The sequence below is a fragment of the Macrobrachium rosenbergii genome, chromosome 2 (genome assembly GCF_040412425.1).
Source record: "Macrobrachium rosenbergii isolate ZJJX-2024 chromosome 2, ASM4041242v1, whole genome shotgun sequence".
NCBI lineage: Eukaryota > Metazoa > Arthropoda > Malacostraca > Decapoda > Palaemonidae > Macrobrachium > Macrobrachium rosenbergii.
In genome coordinates, this window is record NC_089742.1 from 48,626,436 (window position 1) to 48,643,989 (window position 17,554).

Genomic DNA, 17,554 nt, shown 5'->3' on the forward strand with positions numbered 1-17,554 from the left:
ATACTATTAACAGTAGCAGGAATAGTCTTCTTTATTAAATTACCATGAATATATTTTGAGACTATGAAAGTTAAAAGAACATGAAATAAGATTTAAATCTAAATACATTAAACAACTTGAAGGAGGCAAATTAAAGAAATTATCAACAATTGTGATGAACAACCATGACGAAATAAAAGTGACCTTGGATGCTGATAGGAAATTTAACAAGCAGAAAATTGTCATGATAAAACTGAAAACATGAATAGATCAAACACATTAGACGTAAATGAGAATGTAGTGCATTGCCACCTATATTGCCCAGCACAGTAATACTGTGAGTAGATTAATTCCATGCAGCAGTAATACCGATGAGATATAGATAAATTGATAGGTAATATTATCATTTTCACACTGAACTGAAACGGAAATAATTTACCAAAAATGTAAAGCACCACAGAAAACTAAACTTCAACGAGCACCGCAACGGGCTGGAGAGCCGTTTCAAACGTCCACCTTTATTACTACTACTACTGTTACTCACTCACTCGTGCGATCTACTACAAACTCGGTAAGTAAAGACTGATGGATTTTAGGATAATGAGAGTTAACAATGAGAACAGTTACAGAAATAGTTGCTGTTAATGTGGGAGAATGGAGAGAAGACCAAGAACAGGTTATTTAATCACGCCGATTGCCGTAAAAGATGGTGGCTGGAGGAGATGCCACATTGCCGTACGAATGATTTTGTAGGAAAGTGAAAGATTCTATGTAAAAAAAAAAAAAAAAGCTAAATGATATGGATAAATGATGTGGGTAGAATGCAGAATTAAGGGTCACGGCTCAAGTGGGTTTGGTGTTGCGGGATGGGGTCTAATTACCTCAATGGGAAACTGGGATTTTGGATTGGAAGAAACCCAGCACGGTTATTTTTCGGAAGACTCCAGCTACCTCCCACATTATAATTTATATATTTTTCGTGTGTAAAACATCAAAACAAATAATTTAGTACCAAAATTTAATATCAATACACGACCTTCGCAAATGCCTAATAACAGAGAAAATTAATCAATCAAATTACGACTTATGAGGTATGACAGTACCGGCCCCCGACCCCCTCCATAGCTAATACGGCAAAATTGTAACCATTAAACGCCCCTAGGTTACGTTAGGTTGGTATTTTTAGGTTATTTTAGTGCCCTATCATTTACTAGCTATTTTTGCATGAAAAACCCAAAATGGTTCTTCATGCTAAAAATGGCTGGCTGGAGTCTTCGAAAAATTATTAACGCAATTGCAGTGCGTCAGTCTGGTAGGTAGGAAATCCAAAGAGTATCAACATAATTCAATGAAAAATGCAAAGGGTAAAATTTGGGGTCAATTTTTATGAGTTGCCAATAAGTTAGGTAAGACTCCAGCCAGCCATTTTTGCATGAAAAACCTTTTTTGGGTTTTTTCATGTAAAAATATTTAGGAGATGACAGGGCACTAAAAGAACCTAAAAATACCAACCTGACATAATCTATGGGTATGTACTATACCCTTCCACTCACGTAGAGACCTCTCTGGTGTGGCGTTTAAAGATCTGCCTTCTTGCCAGTTTTACAAAACGACAACTTGTCACGTGTGTGACAGGCTTTTGAATGTCTTTGAGACAAACCGTGTGGCTATAATTATAAGATTGTAGGGGTTGTTTTTGGTTTCCCGATATTTTAATGACCTTCCTATTCCGCCCTGCCTAGGATTCATCTTCAGTCCATTTCTTCTCCACAGCCTATGCATGATAACATATTTTTCTTATTTTTTACAAAGATTTAATGTTCTGTGTATAGCTCATTTATTAATATTTAACATTTCCATCTAGACAAGAAACATCATAGAGTATTTACATGTAAGTAACTTGATTACTTTGTAAAATGGTGAAGTGGCACATGATATTTTTGTTCTTCCAACAAAGAGCGAGAGAGAGAGATGTGTTTGTATACGATTGTTTATTTTCTCACTCATCCAACTTGCTCAGTGTTATGCTTTATTTCATATGTCCTTGCTAACTAATTTATTCTTCACCTATGATATTAAGAAATCAAGATACTTGTAGAAAGCGGAAATGCCTCCAAACATACCGTGACCACTGAAAGTGGCCCCTGGAGACAGTCTTAAGCTGCTTATCCATGGATTTAAATACACGTGGAGCTGTTTGAAATATTGGCAACAGTGCCAAAATGAAATGCCATGTTGATAGAAATTCTGATTCCGTTTCTTGTTATTGAATAAAAAAAACTTTATCAGTTGTGAACCTATGTAATTGACTTAGAATTCTGTGTAATAAAAAAGATGGTACCGTATTTGATAATGGGGAGAAATGGTGTTATCTCATTGTTGTTGTTATAGATTTGGCAGATATGTGAAGATTAAACACACATGGAGAAGATCCAAACAGCCATGCCGGAGAGCTCATTTCATTAGAGTTTTAGTATAGTTACAATTTTGCCGTACAGGCAGTCCCTGGTTATCGGCGGGGTTCCGTTTCTGAGGGTGTGATGATAACCGAAAATCGGCGATTTTCGGTGCTTTTTCGGTGATTTTCGGGGGTTATGCTGAAAAGCACCGATTTTCGGTTATCGGCACCTCTGTTAGGTATGTATCGGCGCCAATACCAAATTATCGGTGCCGATAAGCAGAAATCACTGCTTTTCATCACTAGACAAGCGCTGTAAAACCGGATTGCCAGTAACTGAGACTGCCTGCAATTGATTTGCCATTTATAAAGAGGTAGGTGATACTACAAAAGATGAGTGGATAATTGTGACAAGTAAAAACCCAATTGCATGGAAAAGATTTAGACTGAAATCTAAACTAAGGACAGAGTCCCACGAAACAAATTATGAACCTAAATATAGATATTCTAGAGGTTAAAACGTTACAGCATAAGCAAGATGAAAATGTCTTGTATGAGATATGATTTTAAGAGAGGTTTTATTGATCATGATGTAATCATTTTATTCTTCTGACCTAGAATTAATCATAGGAATTACGTGACATCTTACAGATGTAATATATCTCCTAAAGCGTATATTTACTCACTATATTTCTTCTATTTTCCAGTATTGGTAATTGACTGATGGAAGATGGAGAGTCTGACAGATGATTGGAATAGGGTAGATATTGCTTCTCCTCCATATACAACACTAGAATATTCATGGGATGAGGATAGTGAAGTATTGCGTAAGTATTGGCCTTTTGTGTCCAGTGTCCATAATTAAAAAAGAATTGTGTATCTTTTTAAGGCTATTTTCAGGTAATGATTACATATACACAGTTGTATTATGGAGGAAATGAATAACAAATCTTACCATTTGTAACTGCGGACAACAGTGTGTGATTGTGAATATAGCAAACAAATATCAAAATCTGGCACAGTAATAACAAGGCACCTACAGAACTTCCAGATGGCAAAGGAAAAATATGGTCAGTATTTGATGAATGTGGGAGAATTATGCACAAATTATTAACAAAGGGTAAGGACTGGAATCCCAGTTGAAATCCAGATGAAGCAAAAAAAAACACGTAAAAGAGCACAAGACTTGTAGCTTTCTGGACCAAAGCCAAGTTCTGTAGTGTAGTGCCTTGTTTGAGGGACATGCAGATTATGATTCAAAAAGTAATCTCTTAACTTTTCAGCTTCAGTGTTATGTTGGTTCTTCTCTTCTGCCTTTTTAAACATAACGTATTTCGCTAATAATATCAAAATTGAATGATGAATGTAAAATGCAGTTTAGCCTAGACTAGACATTATATGGAATTACCGTTAGCTTTGGGATATCATGAATGTTTACAGTTGGCTGAAGTATGCATTCCTTGCTACCCATCAGGAGGCCCAACCCCAAAAGCTTCTGTATCGCTAATATCACTAGGGATGCTGCCTTGGAGCCTTCTTGGTCAAGGGAGGCTTCTTCCTCTTCTTCTTGTGTTGGTTTTTGGGGAGGGCATGGCAGGATTAAACACAAGTCAACTGATGGTGTGGGTTAACCAATTAAGACTTTGGTCTAAATGTACTGCATTTGTGAATCATTAAATTGTGGTCTTTCAAAAGCTGAAGCCCAGTTGTTCATGGTAGTATGACAAAAATTTTGTAATTTTTCATGTGAATTTTTGTATTGCATAAACATTTTGGGATACTTTTCTCCAGTTTTATCATACTAATGATTCTTTTTTCATCTTTCAGGTAATTATCTACCTATTTGGCAAGAGAGCTTTTCATGCCTTGTCACATATTACAACAAAGGTCGCTATTATAGTTTCCTTAGCGAGTGTAAAATTCTTACTGCAATGATATCCCGTCATGATCGACATCATAAAGAGAAGTTCTATAACCTTCTGTTAAAGGTAAGATATTGAAAGAAATTTACGTCCATGAAAAGTACCTGTAATGTAATGTAATGTATCTGTGCTGCTTGTGATATGCTGTGACATTGTAATACAGTATTTTCTAGAATATAAAATGTAGAACTTGCCTTTATGATCTGATTTTGTAAAGAATAAAAATGGTCATACTTGAAAGTTAAAGGAGTGTTCTTCATTCACAGATAAGGAGGTGTGTGAGAAGGCTGAGCAAAGGTCAGATGTTTTACACAATCTCAAAAATTTTGCAAATGATACCATTCTCTGAAAATCATAGAGGGTAAGTTGAATTTAGCATTCTCATATATAATTAGAGTTTCATGTCCCTTTATCTCATTATTATCAGCCAGCACTTGGCAGTCTGACACTCTTTGGTCAAAAAGGATGAATTGGATACAGTATCCACAACTGGAAAACATAAATGAACCATGTTGTTTATCAACAGGAGTACTTACCCAACAATTTTCCTTGCAAGAGCGGTTAAAACTGGAGCAAGCTCCAATTAAAGAAGTTGGACAGCTAATTTGAAAGAAAGTAAACGAGTGGGAACCTGGCTGCGCTAGAAAATGTTAACTCTTACATTATTTTCATAAGTTGTATTTCAACAGAGATCTTTCGCATTTACAATTGATCCCTGATCCCTTTATCTGCCGAGAGCAACCAGATTTGCTGAGCAGCAGCACCAATGTGCAGTAAATGTGCCGTGCTGTTGAACTTCTGTGTTCCAACAGTCCTTTATTCCTCACACCATCGGACTGTGGAACAGCCTCCCAGAGGATGTCATGCAATTGGAACTTCAGAAGTTCAAGGGAAGGTGCAATGCATTACTGCCTTAATATTATTCTCCTTGGATTTTAATACATTTTTATCTACCGGCTAGTTGTTAAATTATTAATTTACTTTTTTTTTTTAATAAGTGGGATCTCTTGTATCAGTATTTCCTTTTACCTCCTCTTACTTCTTCCTAATGAACACCATATTCTTTGGAAGCTTGAATTTCAAATCAGTGGCCCCTGTGGGCTTGTTCCATTTGAATAGGTTTCATCTTCTGAATAATAATAATATAATAATAATAATAGTAATAATAATAATAATAATATTTGGTGATTTTCTTGAACATTATTTGGATAAATGGATGAGGTTATGTATGGTTGTTGAAGTGCTAAAAATAAACTTTTCATGTCTCAACCTATTTTGCTGTGGGTAAATCAGGTGTGTCGTAACAGGTAACAAGGGGTTTAAATACGATGAGATTCAGAACTGAGATTAATTATGGTAGAAATTACTTAATTTATGGCAGGAATTACAAATACAGTACTCATGCATACTCATACTGTACCATCAAAGAAAGTGAACTTAAGATTATATAGTAATTCACTCAGGCTAATGATTCAAGTGTTGTAATTTCTTAGGATTGGCCTGAAGGTTCATTTCTGGTAATAGGTAGAAATTATTTGGAAAGGTGATTTACATCAGCCAAGTGGATGAGCTGGAATGCATATCAAGTAAGTAATGTTTAGTGATGAACAACCCAAGAAAATCACTTCACGGAGGCTGCCAAAGTGAAATAGAAGAGAAAGCTAAGAGGAGGATAAAAATCAGTTGATTCCGGGCTGTAAGTCGAAGCAAAGTACAAGTTCAACCATTTATGAGTAACTTCCCCGTAATGAAAATTTGGACCAAGTGGCTGCCATTAAAATAAAAATAATATTTATCTTCCTTCTACAATGCAAAGAGGTGGAGGGCCAATTCTAGTTGGCAAGTACTCAAACCTTTAAAGCTTTTCCATCCATTAGGCATTCAGTAAACCCCCCCCCGTATTAGGAGACTCACCTATTCGCGGATTTCTCTATGGAACATATATACAGTATACTGTATGCATTATTCGCTGAAAATTCGCCCATTTGCAGTATTTTTCAATGAGAAATATTCACTAATTACTGTATTTTCATGACTAAATGCACTTTTTGTGATATATCTTGAAAATACTTAGGTGCCCAGGTAGTGCTCTAGTTACGATAATTCGATTTTGCGATGGGTAAGCAATTAATACCGATACGACAGTATTCATGAAATATTTTTAAATTTCGTGTGGCGCAGGCAGCAGCATACAATCAGGCAGCAAGAGAGACCAAATTGCAATAGATCAGCTTCTTTTCTTCCATCTCTTTCCCAGCCCGAGAAGAACCCTAAAAGAGTTCAGAGGTCTGGTTAAACAAATCATTTATAACTAACTAAATCTTCCATCTCTTTATCCCATTTGCTAGTTAAAAAAGTAAAAAGGAATGATAAAAGTATTATTAGTAACGTTATGCTCTTGCGTAAATGCGTACAGCCATAAATAACCGAATTAGAAACTGTTGTTTTGCTTATAACCAAATCGGATAACAGCAGCCATTTTGCTTGTATTTCAACCATCGTACGGTCGTAAACAATTACTGTAGTTATAGTACAAATGACGTTAAGTAGAATATGACTGATATATTTTTACATTATACCCTTATTCGATATGGATAAAAGACCGGCAAGGAAATATACTGTTAAATTTAAGCTGCAAGTTGTAGCTGAAGCTGAGAAAACAATGTTCAAGCTGCTAATGACTATAAATTATCGTGCATCGGTAAAGTGGATGAAACTCGACCGTAATTAAAATTGGAGAGAAAGTATTTTAATCAAAATACTGGGCATGAAAGAACACAAATTACTGCTATTTTTACGCCGATAAACGATAAATACGTAAAGCTCATATTATGATGAAATCAAGTGAAAAAAGCAAACAGAATCTTGAGTTTTTTTTTTTTACACAAAACAAACATGCCTCCAAACGGCCAACGTCATCTATTAACGAAAAATATAGCTAAATTAATTTCACAACGAGACTTATATAAGTTATATTTCGACTTAACAACACTTCGTATAACGAAAAATAACCTTGCCCCATATAAATAAAGTATCTAGAGATTCATTTACACTAAGTAGAAGCAGGAAAAGACTGTTGGGGACTCCTTATCAAGCCATAATAGGGCTTATTACATGCTGTGGCTGTTTCTCATGAAGAGAGGAAGGAAACACTATGTATAAGCTAGTAGGTTCATTTGAGTGTTTATATACAAGTGGACGGAGAGACATCTGTCATGGATGAAGACTGGACAATACATTGAATTTGTGCAATGGCCAGAGGCAGGAAAAATACAGTGTTACCATATCCTCGGGGCATTGCCATATTCATAATGAAACATAAAACATGGATCAAACAAGAGTGAACCAGTTCTAAGGCAAAGCAAAGTTACTTTTGTGTGGCATTCATTTTAGAAAACTAGTTTGGATGTACTTTGCTTCGAGATCTTACGAGGGCATGGGTTACAAGGAAGTCTCATTAAACTAGTAATTTTGCTATCCTAACAGCAGATTTAGAATGAAGCCAGTGTTGGGTTTATCGAAAGAATTTGCAATGTTAGTGTCCGTCAGGGATCAGCACTTTACAGTGTTCAGTTATATCTATGAATAGTTATAGGTGGCTTTGTTGTAGAATATCAGATTTAGTTTGTAATGCTTAAAGTACTATTTTTGTAATGTAAAGAAAACATTCATATGATTATTTGTTTTTAAGGTCATATTTTAATCCTTTTACATTTATTCAACAGGAATATTCGTCTACCTACAAGGCAGTTGTTTGAGTATTTGCTGATCAGAATATTTGGGGCATTCCAGCTGCTTCTCACAATTGACAGTCTGTGCCTTAAGGTTGGAAAGATTCTTATTGGAAATCTCAAAACGGGTTATGACTTCAAGGCTGCATTGTCATTTCTCCCAGCTGTAGCAAGAGTAAGGTAAGAAATTATCAGCTTGCCAAGTCATTGAATGAGGGAAACTGTAGGTAAAAGCACCTGTGGTTAAGCAGTTATCTATCTCGGAGAGCAGTCTTAATCTCTTGTTTAAAAATATAAAAGGTTTATGTTCTTGGTACCTAAAAAGCATCTTATATTATTACTGTTTTCATTGTTAATCAGACTCGAGTTATTTAGACTATTTTAAATTTCTATTGAAAACACGTGCACAGTTAATTTTCTTTCAAATTAAATTTACACAATGTAAAGGTATCCTGGTGTGAATAGAAATCTGATGTTATAGATTTATATATAGTAATATAGTCCTTGTCCAATGCCCAAAGGTAGGGAATCCTGGAACATTTCATAATTATTGAAGGTTCTTGCCAGCAATAAATGCAGCAGTGGTTTGCGGCTGAAACACCCCCCTTAAATATGTCGTGGTAAAATTGCCTAAATAACAAGAAAAAAGAACATTTCTGAGGAAATTGCAGTGTTACTGCAAAATTCACATTTGTTCTTATTAGGGAGCAAACCTTTGTCTTTATATGGATAGTGTCACCTCAGTCTTTTGGATTTTGTTACCTACTGGGTGTATCCTAGTCCAGGTGGGGGTATCACAGGTCTCTACTTGGTTAGATGTGAAAGTTTTCTCTACTCTCATTTGTCTTGTGTATTTTCTGTGTGGATTCTGGGCCAAATACCATTTTCTTCTAAAACAGTCCAAGCCTGGAGCATAGTTGGAAAAGTAGGGCAATAATTTCATGATCGTTTCTTACTGACCGAAATCATAATTTTTTCTTCTCCAGGCTGACATACACCAGTTATTTAAAAATGCCCAAGTGAATCTCACTTTACACTTTTTGGATAGCTATGCTACAAACAGGGGGTATCACTTACAATGTGCCCTGTATGTTATGCTGTAGATAGTGCTAAGGGTTTTTTGCAGCAGCCCTTTGGCCCAACTTGCATTGTTGTTTTTTCTATCCATTTCCGTTAGTTTCTTCCCACATAGCAGTTCAACTTCCTCAGCTTTCACTCGGCTTTAATTTTTAACCTCACGTTTAAGAGCAGGTCCTTTTAGCAAGTTCTTTTAAGGTCTAGAAATATGATTCAAGGCTCATCTTAATCTAATTAAAAGCAACAATATAACCTGAAAGGGAAAGCCTGACTTAAAAACATTACCATGAAAAGTTCATGACTTGGGTTGTACACTTTTGGATTGTCTACATTAAAATTTGTACAAAATACCTCTTTCTTAGCTTGTTTAGATTACAAGAACAATTTTTAAACATGTTTGATCCTAAAAATAGGAGAGGGATTATGACAGAAGTATAAGAAAATATAGGTTACAGACAAGCAGTTTCTGGGGTGTAATTAGATTGTCTTTATTTTTTTTTTTTTTTTTTTAGTATTGTACAGTACTTTTTTTTTTCTTTCAGATTGCTCAGTCTTAGCTATGCTCAGCGGTTAGCTGATTTTTATGATGACATTCTTCCCACTCTTCACTACTTAAAAGGTAGTCCAAGATTCAGCTTGAGTCAGAGTTCATCTCTATTACAAGAACTGAGAGATCACTGCAGATATGAAGAGGATGTAGATAAAAGGTAATTAGCTATGCAAAATTAAATGTACTACTTTATGTCTTTATTCTGGAATGTGTAGAATAGTGCTGTTGGTACCTAAAACCTGAGCCCCTTAGGAGGTTAGTGTCATCAGTGCACATCACTTAGTGCAGTGGGTCTTGCTATAGGGTGTTTCCAGTATCCCCTCAACCCTTAGCCACACCCACTTTTTAGCCTTTTACTTTACCTTCATTCCTGTTTCCTTTCTTAAGCCTTGCTGTCCAACCTCTTTAACTATTATTCTTAATGTTGTTTTTGCTCTCGCAGTTCTACTTTTAGATCCTTTTCCTTCACCTCCGTTATTTCCCAGATACCTCTGTCATGCTGTCCAACCACGCCAACTCCTCCTTTTCACTGTCTGAAGAGCTGAATGGCCGAAAGTGGTCCAGTGCTTGGCTTGACAGCCAAAGTTTCATTAAATCAAATAAAATCAGCCTAAACCCTGGGGACAGTAATGTGGTATCTCCATACAGTGTTGTACCCTTTCCCTTACGTTTGCTAGTGACACCCAGTACAGCACATATTAGGTGTCAGTTAATTTATTTATTTAAGGAATGTAAAAATTATTTTAAAACCATATTTCTGGGTAATGTTATTGTAAAAATACTATTTGCTCCACAACAAACTAATTACTTATATAACTCATGACTGAAAAATGTTCCCAAACACAAATTCTCTGAATGAAAAGAGCAACAGCTGTTGATTGGGACTGTGCTTGCTTGTATATATCTGATGGTCAATAGTTGTCAGTCTGGGTTGTTCTTCGATTTGCTCTTTGAAGTTTCAACTACATTACTTGCAAAAATATTGTCATTGTTAGCAGGTCCTCAAAACCTTAAGGTAGTAGTCCAATTAGTTCCCATCTTCTTGGAAATCCATTTTATAAGCACTTTGGTAGCATGAGTACAGGAACCTCACCAGCTGCATTTCCAGGCCGTTGGGGCCTGGTCACCACAAAGGAGGGAGTAACAGAAGCCTCTTATGACTAATGACATTAAATCTAGTTCTGCAAGCCTTCGCTCCTTATACCAGAGGAAGGACTGTTTGGATAATAAAGAACACTACTACATGATAGAATTCTTGAAAAGTCAAGGTGGTACAAAGTCAGGAAGTGTGTCACCCAGCCATTACAATTATCTGGATGTGAGTCAGTGAAGAAAAGATCATCCTAAGGTTTGTATTTTAGGATGCGAGCGCAGACGGAGGTATGGTCAACTACTAGCTGATTTATTATCACAGAATTCTGACGAGACATTGTTTCTGTGAGTGGAAAAGCAGCGTAGGACATTAGAGAAAGAAGGGCATAATTTTATGATCAGTTATGTTTTCTCACACCTGAAAAATACCTAATAATTCTTTGTCCAACACGAGAAGAGTTTCTCATACATATGACTCGAAAGCTTTACATGTTTTACATTCGTGGTTGATTTTTGTTTTACAAATAAAATACTGTAGTTCCTGAATATACATAAAAATCACTGATTCATCCATCAGTCATCAATTTGTGTTTTCTGGGAAACCTGACATTCCATGGGGGTCGTGTTTTGTTGTTTTGGTGGTGAGTGCCGGAGGGCCTTACAGTGTCATGGAGGAAAAATGTACTCACCTAATCAGTAAGGATCAGATTTTTGCCTTGAAATAAGTATTTTATCCAAAGCTCTGTGGCAGGCGTGAGGTACCTCTGGTAGACTTAGTGCAACTAGCCTCAAGCATAAACTCTCAACTTGTTGTTGGATTAGTACGGATGCAGCTGGCAGGAAGACATGTAGCTTTGCATGCTTCAGGAGGATTGGATATTTATGCTACCTCACGTTTCTGCCTAATCAGGTCTGTTCTGAGTAAGGTGTGGAACTGCAACAACCAGACTATAACTTACGTGGTTCCACTTTTTCCTCTGCAAGAGGGGTTTGCTGGTCTTCTGATGCCGTTAGTAGATCTTCTGTCAGAGTTCCTTGTGGGGGAGAAGCTTCTCTACCAGTCTCATTTTAATTCTGACTATCTCATCTATGGATTCAGTCAAGTACCAAGAGTTACCATCTCCTCTGTTAACCTTTTTTATAATAATTATCTTTAGGATCAAATTACTGAGCTAGAAATATGAATTGGTTGTCAATCTTTCGGATTGTACTCTAATGAGATGATTACCCCATTGCCTGTTTTTCACCTATTTTGTCTTTCCCGTATTAAAACCAACTCTAGAATTCTATAAGAAGAAAGAAAACTCTTTGCCAAAGATATATTTATTTTCAGCGGCAAATTATGCAGCATAGAAGAAAGGCCCTCAGAACAGTTATACAGGATAATAGAATTGAAATTTTATACCAGTAATTAGCAACAGGGGTTAAGAAATGAATTATGTGAGTATGAAAAAATTAGAATATTAAAGAAAAATACAAATTATAATAAGAATTAAAACAAGAACACAAATGTACAAAGCATTTTGGTATTGTCATTGACCTATATCTTTTTCAGGTAGATATTTTCCTTTTCTTTTCACCCTTCGTTATTGCATTATTACTGTAATTCTGTGGGCTACCCTAATACCAGTACCGCTTCTGAAAACATGGTTTTGTCAGCATCATCCATTAGTTTTTCATGTATCCTCTTTGTATTTCTTGCACTGTTTCATTCCACTATCTAGATTTAAGTATATTTGGCATCTTTTAATTGCATTCTTCTTCTCCCTGAAAATTTTTTAATATTACTTTCTTCTTTTGTCAGTTGTTTATTGTATTCCAGTATGCTTCAACTGTTTAACACTAATAGTATTTCAGCCTAGACTTTTGTAAACTAGGATGGATTTACAGTTTCCCTTGAGAATGCCATAGAGGAAAGGAAGATCTTGCACTTTATTGTTTCACATACCTTGTGACCAAATACTCTTTATATATGTAAATATAAATATTTATATAAGTATACAACTACCTTAACTATCATAACTACTGTATGTTTGTTATGAAGGTCCATTATGTATTCTGAAGACTTGAAATATAGTAGTGGCTTTGATAGTGGTAGTTAATTATTTATACTGTATATATGTATGTAATATTAATTTTGGTTATTTGTTTATAGCATTTTATATATATGTTTATATTTTATATTACACGTACAGTACTGTAATCATTTGAGGACTGTGACTTGCTATGTACCCTGTGGGTATTACAAGTGAACTCAATGATAGATGGTACAAGGAATGTATAGCATAAATATGCATGCACCTCTTGTATATTTATGTTGTCCATCATTGGCTTCACTTGTACTTTTTTACTTTATTCACGACTACGTTTTGTGGTCTTAACACTGCCCAGTTGTTAAGTAGGATCAGAGACTCTGCCTTCTGGTGTTTAGGGCTGCAATATGAAAATTGATTCCATATGCAGAGGCAGATTTTGAACTCTACTACTTGAAATGCATTGTAAGGTATTCGTTCTTCTAACATTAACATGAATCTTGTATATCTTCAGGAGTGGTGCTTCACAGAAGACTGAGTCACAAGTTTTGGATATTTTTGAGGAGTCCAAAGAGATGGCCCTAGAAGTAAGTGATATTTTATCAAGATTTGGAGAGAAACTCGGTTTTGAGGTAGAAAGTGATGATGACATGGAGGATACTTTGGGTGATGAATCACACGATACAGATTACCTTGGGAATGAGAGTGGCCTTACACCAACAGTTAAGGTTTCAAAAAAAGTTATGGGTCTTTCTGAACCTGAAAGAAAGAAGGAATTAAAACTTTCGGAGAAGGGGAAAGAGCTTTTAGATCTACTTGATATTCTTAATGATAATCTGGAAGAGAATACAGCAGAATTTACTTTAAATAGCCACGAGTCCAATGAAACAGAGAGTAAGAACGAGAGTTCATTAGATGTTGTTGACTCCTTAATGATGTCAGAAGATCTTGGTAAGATCGTAGATATTAATGGAACAGGAAATAAAAAGAAGAAAGATAAGAAAAAGAAAAAAAAGATTAGTGAATGTGAGGTTTCTGGTGAGAAGGCAATTGAGGAGGGAAAAAGTGTGAAAAAAAAGAAAAAGCATTTACATCAGTCTGGTTCTGTAGCTACAGATGAAGAGTCTAGTAAGATGACTGTAAATGATAAAGAAGAGAAAGTGGAATCAAACTTTAGTCCTAAAAAGAAAAAACGTAAGCACGATAAAGATCATGATTGTGTAGTTTCTGTGGCAGCAAATGAAAGCAAAATTTTGAAAAACAAAAAGCACAAAAGTCAGAATAAAGCTGAAGATGGTGATAGAGTTCAAAATAGATTAGGGGATTGGGGAACAGCAACAGAATCTAATGTATCACAAAATGTTCATGAATCAGTTGAAATAAAAAAGGAAAAAAGTAGCTCTCATATAAAAAAAGATAAAAGAAAAAAAGTAAACAGATGTATAGTCAAAGTTTATAGTCAGTGTTTTCAGTGAACTTTCCACTGATAGTGTAATAGTGAATAAAGACAAACTGTGAAAAAAAAGGTTCATTTGTGAATGAGATATCTGACAAGAATAGTTTTTGAAATATGTCTGTTGATTTGTATAAGATGGGTGATTCTAACATATTAATAAATAAATACCGTTGAAAAGGAGTAAAAAAACAAGGTAATTGCTCTATTGTTTGAAAAGGAAAAACTCAGTTACAGAAAAAATAAAGTAAGGTAATAAAGACAAGTGGAGGAATGTTTAAGCTTGTTTAACATAGGTGACTATAAGGATGTAGTTGGGAATATAAACTGTATACTGTAAAGATGAACCAATTAAGAATGCAGTGAAAGGCGATAGGTAGCTGTGATAGAACATCTGCTTTGAATGATTGGGTAGGATAAATGGAAATATAGCATTGTTATTATAAAAGAACAGGAAAGAAAGTTTACAACCATACTAATAGGAAAATATAATGAAATCAATGGTCAGTGTTGAAATTATTAAATATTGATTTACGACATTGTTATTTTGCCCCCTTATTTTAAATAAATAGAAGTGTCCTTGCAGATTTGTTAGTATTATGATGTTTGTCTACTACTGATTTTATCTATTTACAGTAACTGTCTTTTCCTGCCCTTTGTCTCTTTACATACAGGTATTCTATTTTATGAAAGCCTGCTAGTGAAGTTGATGGTCTTTTATCTTGTTCCCTTAGAACGTGAACGCATTATAAAAATTGTCTTGTAATATTTAATAATAAGTTGGAAATATTGGGAGATGCCTTTGAGAGAGTGATGAGATCTCAATTGAAACCAGACTGCATAATATATGCAAGACAAGCTTAGAGAATTTGTTGTAGGATTACTGTGGTTTGCTAGGGCTAAGAGCAAAATCATAAAAAGATATTGTACAATTTTGTAAGAAAGGAAATAATGGAATGGAGATGGGATGACTGAGAGTAAGCAAATAACAAATCAGTTTAGTTGATATATCTCAGAAAAGACATGAAAATGCAAAAATAAAATCACTCACCTTTACTAAAAAATTGTGAGGAAGTAAGACCAGAAAAAATGTGGGTTTTAAATGTCATTAATAAGCTGGAAAGCCAAAGCGTAGGTTATTGCACTGTTGCACAATGTTGTAGTGAGTAAACTTACACACATATGATAGTAACCAAGCCTCCTCTCCATCCTCGTAGGGACATGGAGGAACCAGGTAAATGTTTGTCTGTTGAGGAAACAGCAGGGGTAAATATCCCCATTCCTCCAAAACCCTCTATTCCAGGCTCATAGAGATGGTAAAGATGTGTTGCCATTAATGAGCAGGGCTTGAATGCAAGATTACTGCAGTAAGAAGTCCAAGTAATAGGACCAGGTTACTTGGTTACTTAAACAGTTCCACATTATGTACTGTAGGCAGTGATTAGGAACAGAAAAACAAGAAAACAAACATTGTAAAGTATAAATAACTTGACTGAAGTGATAAATCTTTAATATTCCCAGTACAGTGGTTTTGGAGTGATAAAAGGGAGTTAAAGTACCAGCAATCAGTAAAACCTGATGAGATGCAGAGTTTATATTCCAGCAATACTTACTAAGTCATCTTATTACTAGCCTGAGAAAGAAGTGGAAAAAAAGCTTGAGTAAAATAACAGAATTAAATGCAAGCAAAGCCAAGGGAAACAAACAGTGGCTGAGGGTCGAGGTCACAGCAGTTTTGTGAGTGTGTGTGCTGCTTTGTCTTTTAGAGAACAAAAGTCTGAGTCTTGGAACGTTACAGACTTCAGTGATGGGCTTAATATGATTGATAGGTCTTATGTTCCTTATGAACAGCTATTACTTAATTGGTAAAGTATTTTCATTCATCTTTTAAATTTGTAAGATGAGAATGTGTTGAATGTCGGTGGTCTGTATTTTTTTTTATTTACGTTGCAGTTGTATTAAACTATTGTTTACTACTGGTAATTTCCAGGATTTTTTTCTTTTATTTTGTGCAAGTAATATTGCTCCCCCATTTGCAGTGCATAGTTTATTACCTTGATTGCCTTCAAGAATAAAGAGTTAAGCAAGAGATTCTTTTACCCAAAGATTGTTTGATCAAGGAGACGTTTTCATAAATAATCAGTTCTTCTATTCCCAGTTAGAGCTAACCATGCAATTCTGTGCTTGCTTTTAAAAGAATTTTTAATTTTCATAAAGTTGAAACTTCCCGTAATTTTTTTGTATTTTTTTTTTTTGTATATCAAGTGCTGGTTTAGATTACTGTATGTAAATGGTAAACCTTGTTTTATATACTTACATAATTTGTAGCTTTGTAGTATTTTTTCCAAGTGCTATATGATTTTTTAACCTTATTGTTTAATATTTTTTCCGTAAGCATTTTAATAATTAGGCAGTGGGTTACCAAGGCGTATGGTCCTTTAGGCAGTCTTGTCCTTATGCATTTTGGCCAAAGGCATTCAGTCTGCTCGTAAGTGAAAAGGCATACTGTCCTAGCCCATCCTCCCCTGAAACCTGTGTTGTCAGAATAGCTTATTTCTTCAAGTTCTAATTCTGGTCAAGGTAAGGTTTATTGAACGTTTGGTAAATTTTATTAACTAATGATATTCAGTTTAAGTTGTGATTCTCTGTAGTTTTTTTTTTTTATGTTTCCGACATTCAGTTTGGTGGCAAATTAGTAGGCTAGGCCTAGTTTAAGAGATACTGGGCCCCCTCTCTTATATTCTGCAATTACAGTAATGGAACCGCAGTAGGAAAATGCAATTTTTGGGTGAGGGGGATAATACAAAAGTAAAATACAAAGATATCTTGTAACATGCCCATGATACTTCTGAAAGTTCTGATTGTGATAAGGCAAGGGTTTTCAAGGGCTTTTAAAATGACATCTTCTGGTAACCAAGGCTATGATAGTGTAAGTCAGGTGAGACCTGACACCCGGGGCTGGGTTAAGTTAAGTTAGGTTAGGCTAGGTTAGTTTGCAACCAAATTAACTAATTAGCATTGCCTTAAGTTAGATTGAGTGGGTTCAGGGAAGGCGGGATGGGATGGTGGTAGGAAAGCCCATCCGGCTAGATAAGGACCCAGTGCCCTAATTTAGGTTAGGGAGTAGAGTGGTTTATGCGTTAATGCTCCTCCCACCCCCTCCTAGCCAGTTACATCAAGACCCTGCTCCCCATATAATAGGTTGGGGTGGGTATTCCAAGAGGCCAAAGCAACCCCTTCCCCAGCTAGGTAGACCTTGTATCCCAGGTAGGAAAGCTACCACTGCCTATTGCTTCCATGCTTCACGTAAGTAGGGCCA

At 35.6% G+C, this 17,554-nt stretch overlaps 1 protein-coding gene across 1 annotated transcript; it reads left to right on the forward strand.

The window, feature by feature from the left end:
* Window positions 1-418: 418 nt before the first annotated feature.
* Window positions 419-14,770, forward strand: LOC136846472 (uncharacterized). Its single transcript, XM_067117281.1, has 7 exons — window positions 419-550; window positions 3,085-3,204; window positions 4,205-4,365; window positions 4,566-4,660; window positions 8,025-8,210; window positions 9,650-9,814; window positions 13,297-14,770. Exons 2-7 carry the CDS (start codon window positions 3,108-3,110, stop codon window positions 14,255-14,257), a joined length of 1,665 nt encoding a protein of 554 aa, XP_066973382.1. The 5' UTR covers window positions 419-550; window positions 3,085-3,107; the 3' UTR covers window positions 14,258-14,770.
* The last annotated feature ends 2,784 nt before the right edge of the window (window positions 14,771-17,554 follow it).